The sequence below is a fragment of the Brugia malayi genome (genome assembly GCF_000002995.4).
Source record: "Brugia malayi strain FR3 genome assembly, contig: Bm_v4_Chr1_scaffold_001, whole genome shotgun sequence".
In the NCBI taxonomy this organism is placed as follows: Eukaryota; Metazoa; Nematoda; class Chromadorea; order Rhabditida; family Onchocercidae; genus Brugia; species Brugia malayi.
Window position 1 is genome coordinate 13,183,071 of NW_025062475.1, and position 10,374 is coordinate 13,193,444.

Below are 10,374 nucleotides of genomic sequence, written 5' to 3' on the forward strand. Positions count from 1 at the left end.
CTATTTTGTTCAAAAATTTTTTTTTTGCCTTCAGCATTCTCTTATTGCTAAAGGAGCTTTAAAGAATAGAGAATATATTGAATATTGAAGTCATCTTGGAAGATATTTATCAATTAGACTGTCACTCTATTACAGAATGCTTATCGTATTATCACTTATTTGGTTGTGAAATACATATATTTTTACACTTTTGAATATTTTTAGGATAATTCTTCTGGTTATCATAGTATCAAACATAACAATTTATAGATAATAAATATCGTATCTCGAAACTATGCGACACTTATGATCAAATATTCAGAAGAGATCAGTGACAAGAAGCTTATCAAATCATTCTGTTCAATTCATCATTATGCTGCTAAAATATAGATTAAATGGCCCTCATTTATTCCAAGCTATTAATAATCGAAGCATTACAATTTAAACTTATTTGAAAGAAAATTATTCGTAATTTCTGTCCAATTGATCATCATCAACGAATTACTGAATTAATTTTGAGTCTTTTTACAAAATTAATGTAATTCTAAGATACGTAGAGATGTCATATATATGTCAATAGTTTCAGGTAACTAAAATTATATTTCAACTATTCTTTCATAAATTCATTCATATATAATACATATATACCCGAGAATACTTATTCCTATGTTAAAAAAAACATGGAAATGTTCGAAAAAAAAAAAAGCAATTATTTTCATTGTTTCAAAATTTACAGAATAACTATCTTGTTAGTATCATTTATAACTTATATCGTTTGTTTCATACAATATTTAACTTGTCATTATTACATACATTTAGTTCATAATGTGTTTTTTTTTTTTTTAATTTCGTTACAAAGAATCTTATGTGATAAATATCATTTATATGTCTGTTTAATCTTTTAAACTTTTGATAACAGCTACTTGCAACTAGATAATTCCTATGTTCTTTTTTATCAGGATTAATAAAAGAAAAAGAAAAAGAAATGATTTAAAAATGGAACAATCACTGTATTTTTATATAGTGTAACTGATCATTTATGATGTTCGAATGGAATATAGCTAAAGATCGAATGTTCATTAATAGTGATAATACATACCTATTAAAAGAATGATTATCATTAAAGAAATATAATCAAGATTCGTCGATCAATTCTGTGATATCATTTTTAACTTTAGTAATACAATTAATGTAAGCTGAGCAAAAAAAAATCTATCTCATTGAAGTCAATGATCTTCTTCTGATCACATCTTTTACATCATATCTTATATTTGAAGCTAAATTAAACTTAACATTTTATCAATATTAAATCACAATTACAATATTGTAACAATCATTTAAATAGCATTAAAAAGAAAAAAAAAAAAAAAAAAAAACTAAACCATCCATTCATTTTTGTATAAATTTACTTGTATTTATCAATTACAATCATATCACTTATCAATTACACCATTACCGTTGATCAATATTTGTGGTATTATCAATTTCAAGTGTGCATTTACGATCTCTGAATAATGTGTAGGAGGGAGAGAGAGAGAGAGAGAGACAGAACCAAAAAAAAAAAGGAAAAGAAAGGGAGAGAGAAGTAGAAGAGAGAGAGAGAGAGATCAAGGAAATCCTAAAACTCCCAGTAAATGAACAAATAAATAACATACATAAAACTGTCCTTCACAAAATGTCATTTCAACATCCATAGACTGTGCAATACGCTACACTGACATCAATTGTCGACCATGCAAAATGTCAGTATGTTATGTTGATAGAAGTAATGAACCGTGAAAATTTAGAAGTGCGTACAATTCTATGATAATATCTTGGAGTTTTAAAGTAATACTTCTATGAGTATATTTGTTTGATTTTGATGAAATTTGTATGTAATCTTTTTTGTGTTAATTTAAGAAAAAAAGAGAAAGAAGAAAAATTGAATTAAATTATCATTTTCAGTTTATTGTAAATTATTCTATGTATATATATTTTACCATAAAAAAGTGATCATTAAATTTTTCTTTCTTTTTCTTTCTGCATTATTTTTGCTTATTTTTGAAAAGGATTTGAATGAGGAATAAAGGAAATGACAGTAATAGGGTAAAATATTGTTTGTTTATTGAGCTGATCTTTGACTTAACATAGAAATTTTAAATGTTACCTAATAATGAGTACTGTAAAGTTTTATTTCAAATATGTCAAATTCCATAGGTTATTTATTTGATAATGAGCTGATGATCTATGTAATATGCACGATCATACCGCAAAAAGTTCATCAAAGCAAATAAGTTCATCAAAGCATATCATTTAGTGAATATTTAATTATTAATTACGCGATGTTGTATCATTTTTTACATATGGTACTTCGTCTTTGTTCAATATAGCTATCGATTTTTTTGTTTTCGTTAATTTTGTAATAACTAGAATTAGTTGTTTGCATTTTCGGTGAACAAAGAAAGGGTTGTTATTATTTTGGCGGTGTAGTGGGCTTATTTTAGTGGAGGAGTATGGGTGAATTGCAGTCAGCGCTTCTTCTCAGAAAACAACTTGCAGGTAAGAATTTTCTTGAACATTCTAGACCTAAATTAGTTGCATTTGCCATTCATTTGGATAACTCAAATTCACACCTGGACGTGTTTTTGTAAATATTCGCTATGGATTATTGATGTAGGAAAGTTACAAAAATCAATCAGAAGTAAGGTTTAGTATCGCAGGTTTTCGGTTAAGTTCTTTTTTAGGAAATATCTGCTATTAATTTTTGTGCACCTATATAAGTTAAAGTGGAAATGAAAAGGAGAAGTAAAAGGAAAATGAAATATCAGTGAAATTAGTTCCACCACTTCCAGATACCGAGACACATGCTAAGGTTTCTAGAACTTATAAAATACGTAAAAGTTCGTCAAAGATGTAATTATTTTTCTTGCAGAATTAAAACGAGTTCCTGTTGATGGATTTTCAGCAGGTCTTCAAGGTGATGACATCTACAAATGGGAAGTGCTTGTTATTGGGCCGCCTGACACGCTTTAGTTAGTTTATTTAAATTGTTTAGAAAAAAAAAAAAATAGTCCAAGAAACAGTCGTCGAAAGGTGTTGGATAAGATTCATCGGAAAGTTTTCGCAGTTGACCTTTTGAACCCATTATGATATGACCTTATGTCATGAACTTTTGGATATATGTTGTAAAGCGCAGCTCTTTTTGCATGAAAACAGCGATACAAATTAAAAATACTGGTTATTTTAGCGAAGGAGGATTCTTTAAAGCGCTTCTGGAATTTCCCAAGGAATACCCATTGTTGCCGCCAAAGATGAAGTTCATTTCTGAAATTTGGCATCCGAACAGTATGTGTATTTCATATTTTATCACTAAAAATAATTTGTGTTCAAATAAAGAAAGGATAATTAAATCTTATTTAATATAGAAATTCCCTGCCTATATTACCTTCTTCCCATGAAATATCATTTGATCACTCCGATTATGTAGTGTTGAGGCCTCAGCTTAATGATGGAAAAGTTTGTCATGATTACAGGAGGATAAATTGCTTCAAGTTACAAAGTGCTTAACTAGCGGTGGCTTATACGGTGTTATAATAAATGATTTCATAAAATTAATACTTGATTGGTGCTTGTTATGTGTTACTTCCAGCAGTTAATACACATTTAATAAATCTCGGGATCGCCATTTTCTTAATATGCTGAATGATATTCCAGTCTTTAATTTTTTTCATGTATTCTTTGGTTCATTAATTTTTTCTTCAGTTGACAAGGAAGGCAATGTTTGCATATCGATATTGCACGAACCAGGAGATGATCGATGGGGTTACGAGAAGCCAGAAGAAAGGTGGTTACCTGTGCATACCGTAGAAACAATTCTTCTTTCTGTTATATCGATGCTTGCAGATCCAAATCACGATTCACCTGCAAATGTTGATGCCGCGGTAAGATTTATTGATTTTTACTATAGCTGTTAGTAATTACAAATGAATACATATTTCGAGCTGTGAAAATTTGTCCATATAGAAATGTCGAAGTTTTCTGTTGCAGTTTGAGAATGACAAAAATTGATTGACTAATGAGGGAGCAGTATAACATGCGTTTCTCAATCTTTAAACAAGCCTAGAAAACATACTGCAATATGTTAGTGAGATATAAACAATAAGCCCAATCATTAGATGAAATAGCTTAGTATTGGCATTGTAGATCCTATTCGAGTAGTTCATTCATGGTCAAACTGCTGTTGTATTTCTTCTAAGCTTTAAGTTTGATAAAATTCATTTTTTTTTTTTTTTTCATCTGCATGAGCTAGGAATTTACTTCTAGAAGATGCAACGCGAGAATTTTGCTGAATTCAAGAAACGTGTAGCAGCCTGCGTTCGAAAGAGTCAAGAAGAGGGTTGTTAATTGTGAAATAGTGAATTACTATTCACTCTTTTTACCATCTCTTACGATGATTGTTAGAGCTGTGAGTTATTATTTTTGTTATTAGAATCTGTTTTTCTTCCCCACTTCCTCCCCCCCATTCAGTTCATGTTCTATCATTTTACAGGTCTTAATAAAAGATGTGCAAGATGTGATCCATTATATTATTATCAATGATGACACGTTATGTTTATTGCTTTGTTCTCTTTTTTTCTTTCTTTTTATTGTGTGATTTATGATTTATCTTGAAATATACAAATGTGCTTGAAAAATTGATCTTTTCAACAATTGAACAAAAAAAAAAAAGAAAAAAATTGAAAGAATTTGTCATATGAATTTAAATCATTATCATGGAACAGTCATATAAGAATGGAATAATGAATGAAAATTAGTTACTATGTGCAACATATGGTATAGCTGGACGTTTTTTATCACAACAAAGCATGCACAAAGAATATTTCTAGGTTCTTAATGTTTGGAATATCGATTCATTTCTAATCCGTCGGAGATATATCCTGGAGATAAAAGAAATAAATCTCTGTCAAAGATTTTTGGTTTAAGAAATAAATCTCTGTCAAAGATTATTGGTGTCTTCTTTTTGCAGGTATTTAATTGAACTCAATGAACAAGGCTAACAAAATAAGGCTAATTTCATCACAAAATAAAAGAGAAAGCACCAATAAATAGGGACTTTTACAAATGTTTTGTTACAATATCTGAGTTTATGTTTTACATTAAGTGTAGAATACGTTTTACATACTGAACGGTATGATGCAATGTAATCAGGTCAATTTATTAATGTGTAAAAGAGTTCGAATTACGTCTACTGGATGCGTAGATGGCGTAAACTCATTGATCATCGAAATATGCTCACAATATAGCAATATAAAGTCGGTGTAATTCACAATTCGTTCGTCTCGATTTAACAAATGCGGATAAAAGATGGAGCAGTGACGTGATAACCAATATCGATAGATACTATCCAGACTAGAAGCAAAACTCAGCTTTCGATTTTTTCGACCTATAATAATATAAACTACAAAATAAAATAGAAAAATTCGAAAAAATAGGAAAATAAGACATATGCATATTCATTCTATTTGAGTAAATTTTAGTTAAAAATAAATAAAATTGAATTTTTGAACTTAAGTATAATTATAATTTAAGAAATGGCAATGAATATGTAAGTAAACCTGATAAATAATTAAACAAATATTAAGCTAAAAAAAAAAAAAAAAGAGCTATTTAGACATTAAGATTATTTCAAGAAGTAATAACCCAATTTGCAAAGAGCGTAGCATACTGTTAGTCGTATTTCTTCACAATCTAAATTGCTAATATAATCGTCTTGTCTTGCTGATTGTATTACTTCGTTCAACTGAAGAAAGTATTTCCTTATTGTTTATGCATCAATCATTATAAATTTTTATTTTAAGAACAATTAGAAGTAATTTTGGATGAATTAATTTCTGTTCTAAATGAAATTTCAAACATTTCAATTGTGATCTCTAAAATAAACTTATTTAACTATCATTGATCTCTGTGATATTTTAGCAAAAGAAAAAAAAAAAAATGAAAGTGAAAACTTTAATAATTTTTCAGTTATTTTAACCATTATATTTTATATATTTTATATTTTAACATTATATTACTAAAGATATATTTTATATTTATATTATATTCTAACATTATATATTACTGAACATCAATTAGTTATATCAAAAATTAATAATTCAGCTTTACTGATTAGTTAAATTGATCAGATCATATTATGACCTGGTGATCATTTATAAAAATTGATTGAGAAGTTTTTTTTGCTTAACCTTTAGATCACGAAGAGGTGGTATATCTATAGCGATAGTGCAATGAAGTATGAAAAATGCTGGCCAGTAACGAGATAGGATTATAAATTTATCTGCCGGTGAAATAAAACTCATCAAAATTGTATTGAGTGGACGTCGAATTGCTTCTATTAGTATTTGCTCTTCTAAATTTGTTTTCTTTTTCGATATAATAATTTTGATTTAAATTTTATGCTAACGAATAAAAATTTGAATTTATTTACTAATAAATATAATTTATATTTTAAAATGATTTAGTGAAGTTAATCAGAAATCAGACAAAATATATTGTCAGTTATATCAGTTATTCAAATTATCTAATCAATTTAGTATACTGGATATCATATTTTTGGCATACAATTTGCTATACATTGATCATTGAAATGATACTTATCACTTAAATGATATGATAAATTGTTTTATTTTAATTTATTTTTAGCAGAGATGCTTAATAAATATTATCTAGTTTTACATTCTGATAAGCTTTATTGTAAGCTTATGATAAGCTTATTCCTAGCATACAGAATTACTTCAATTATAAGTATTTATTTTAAAGGATTATTTCTTATCAATTTCCCTATTATTAACTCTAAAAAAAAGAAAAAGCAAATATTTGTAGATGAAATTATTGATCGATCAATTTTGATACAACAAATTTTTCATAGAAACTTACTTTTTTCACTGATTGAATACTCTATTAATAATTTCACTCGTTTATCTGCACGTGGACCACGTTCCTTTTGCACAGCTATAATTAATTATTTGTTGGTTGAAATTTTTTAAATTTGAAATAAATTTTATCATAACACAATTTATGCATAGTTTCTGAGTTATTCACTAAAATGTAAAGAAGAAATGGTGAAAAGTATAGGAAAAAAAAACAATTGTTTGAATGATGTTAATAAATTGAAATTAAATATATTCCAATTTAAGACATTGAATTAAGATTATAACTATGACTAGAATTTAGTAATAGTATATGTAAATATATTTTTACTATTAATAAATTTTGTTATTATAAATCTATCTGATTCTTATTTCTAAAAAAAAAGAAAAAATCCTAAAAAAAGACATTACAGATGTGTTTTTGCTTCTAATTTACGTGAAACACGTTTAACCTCACGTGATTTTTGGTAATCCTATATACTTATCAGATACTTATACTTATCATAGAGTTGTTTTTTTTTTTTTTGAAATTTTCTTCAACCTTTTCACTATTCAAATGAACAGTGTGCTAAATTATTTAAGAAAAATACCTAAAAATTAAATCATTCAAAACAAAAAATTAAATCAGAATTTCTGAATGATTGAATTTTTAGGTATTTTTCTTAAATAATTTAGCGCTGTTCATTTGAAAATTCTTTTCTATTAACTAAACTTTAACGATTAGTGGTAATAAAAAATAAAAAAATATTTTGTATATTTCATGTAATCTAATAATATGAATTAATAGAAATTAACTAAGAATAGAAATTGATTGAAAATTTTTCAATCAATCTTCAAATAACAATAAAATTTGAATGAAACAAAGAAATGATCGATTTCTTTCTAAAAATAAAATTTTATTAAAAAAAAAAAAAGAAAGAAGAAGTTATTTCCTCTCATTTCTTGATCTCTCAATGATTATCAAACCATTCATTCCTTCATACTTACCATTCCGGTTCATTTGCATTTGAAAGCATTTGCGTAATCGGCAAGATGGACACCAATTCCGGCGTGTTTTATCAACCGGACAATTATTACCACCAGCTGTAATCTTATATATAGCACAAAAACTGAATGTTTTGTATACAATCATGCAGAAAGTGTTGCAAATTAGCGCACGAAATATTGCATACTTAAAAGTAGACAATATTAAATTGTTTATTTTTTTTTTTGAAATCTAAAATATTTAATGGTTAAAATTAAATATTGTCACCAATTAATTCTGTTATATTTCATGCAATACTTTCCTTCCTTTAATTAATGTAATATTTCACGTTAACATTTGCAGAAATAATATAACATTACGTAAAAATCATATTTACGTATCATATTTCACGTACGTCATGCTATTTCACTTCAGCATATCACATATATATATATGATAAAATAGAGTGTAGTGAAGAAATAAAGCAAAATCGATTGTCATAAAAAGAAAAAAAGAAAAGGAAAGAGCTAATGATGTGACATTAATGTGACATTTAGTATCACAAAACGACCATTACGTGTGAAAAACTTACAAACGCACGTGTAGTTAGTGTTGCGTCTAATGCTGTAAAGAAGAAAACAAACAAAAAAAAAAAAAAAAAAAAACAAATTTTTTTTTCTAAAAAATATTTACAGGTAAATTTAACTTTTGAATTCATTTTATGAGCACATGAATCGTTATCAGATAGTCTGAAATCTCACATTAATTTCTGAAATTTACAATTTTAATTTGCAATTGACTTTTACCATTTCAATTAACAATTAATTTTTAATTTTTTGTATTTAAATTCAGTGAAAGCAAAAATTATTTTTTTTTATTTTATATATGGTTGTAGTGATTGAGAAAGTAGAATGAAATGTGTTTGTTAAATGGTATAAGTAAGTAATTAGTTAATCGAATTAATCGAAAATGTTCTAATAGTATAGCCATTTTAAATTATTTAAGTTATTTTTATTGTTGAATGGTATAAGTAAGTAATTAGTTAATCGAATTAATCGAAAATGTTCTAATAGTATAGCCATTTTAAATTATTTAAGTTATTTTTATTGTTGAATGGTATAAGTAAGTAATTAATTAATCGAAAATGATCAAATAGTATGGTCATTTTAAATTATTTAAGTTATTTTTATTGTTGAATGGTATAAGTAAGTAATTAATTAATCGAAAATGATCAAATAGTATGGTCATTTTAAATTATTTAAGTTATTTTTATTGTTGAATGGTATAAGTAAGTAATTAATTAATCGAAAATGATCAAATAGTATGGTCATTTTAAATTATTTAAGTTATTTTTATTGTTGAATGGTATAAGTAAGTAATTAATTAATCGAAAATGATCAAATAGTATGGTCATTTTAAATTATTTAAGTTATTTTTATTGTTGAATGGTATAAGTAAGTAATTAATTAATCGAAAATGATCAAATAGTATGGTCATTTTAAATTATTTAAGTTATTTTTATTGTTGAATGGTATAAGTAAGTAATTAATTAATCGAAAATGATCAAATAGTATGGTCATTTTAAATTATTTAAGTTATTTTTATTGTTGAATGGTATAAGTAAGTAATTAATTAATCGAAAATGATCAAATAGTATGGTCATTTTAAATTATTTAAGTTATTTTTATTGTTGAATGGTATAAGTAAGTAATTAGTTAATCGAATTAATCGAAAATGTTCTAATAGTATAGCCATTTTAAATTATTTAAGTTATTTTTATTGTTGAATGGTATAAGTAAGTAATTAATTAATCGAAAATGATCAAATAGTATGGTCATTTTAAATTATTTAAGTTATTTTTATTGTTGAATGGTATAAGTAAGTAATTAATTAATCGAAAATGATCAAATAGTATGGTCATTTTAAATTATTTAAGTTATTTTTATTGTTGAATGGTATAAGTAAGTAATTAGTTAATCGAATTAATCGAAAATGTTCTAATAGTATAGCCATTTTAAATTATTTAAGTTATTTTTATTGTTGAATGGTATAAGTAAGTAATTAATTAATCGAAAATGATCAAATAGTATGGTCATTTTAAATTATTTAAGTTATTTTTATTGTTGAATGGTATAAGTAAGTAATTAATTAATCGAAAATGATCAAATAGTATGGTCATTTTAAATTATTTAAGTTATTTTTATTGTTGAATGGTATAAGTAAGTAATTAGTTAATCGAATTAATCGAAAATGTTCTAATAGTATAGCCATTTTAAATTATTTAAGTTATTTTTATTGTTGAATGGTATAAGTAAGTAATTAGTTAATCGAATTAATCGAAAATGTTCTAATAGTATAGCCATTTTAAATTATTTAAGTTATTTTTATTGTTGAATGGTATAAGTAAGTAATTAATTAATCGAAAATGATCAAATAGTATGGTCATTTTAAATTATTTAAGTTATTTTTATTGTTGAATGGTATAAGTAAGTAATTAATTAATCGAAAATGATCAAATAGTAT

General features: G+C 25.6%; 2 protein-coding genes across 2 annotated transcripts; one reads left to right on the forward strand and one right to left on the reverse strand.

Moving 5' to 3' along the window:
* Positions 1-2,471: 2,471 nt before the first annotated feature.
* Positions 2,472-4,362, forward strand: Bma-ubc-7 (Uncharacterized protein; the record flags this gene model as incomplete). The annotated part of the gene is made up of 5 exons (XM_043077742.1): positions 2,472-2,517; positions 2,891-2,990; positions 3,206-3,303; positions 3,721-3,899; positions 4,282-4,362. The coding sequence occupies 5 exons, from the start codon at positions 2,472-2,474 to the stop codon at positions 4,360-4,362; spliced, it is 504 nt and encodes a 167-aa protein (XP_042933676.1).
* Positions 4,363-5,162: 800 nt separating this feature from the next.
* Bma-nhr-239 (ubiquitin-conjugating enzyme E2 G1, putative) lies at positions 5,163-8,019 on the reverse strand (the record flags this gene model as incomplete). Its single annotated transcript, XM_001896680.1, has 5 exons — positions 5,163-5,401; positions 5,659-5,758; positions 6,204-6,367; positions 6,895-6,969; positions 7,875-8,019. 5 exons carry the CDS (start codon positions 8,017-8,019, stop codon positions 5,163-5,165), a joined length of 723 nt encoding a protein of 240 aa, XP_001896715.1.
* Positions 8,020-10,374: the final 2,355 nt, after the last annotated feature.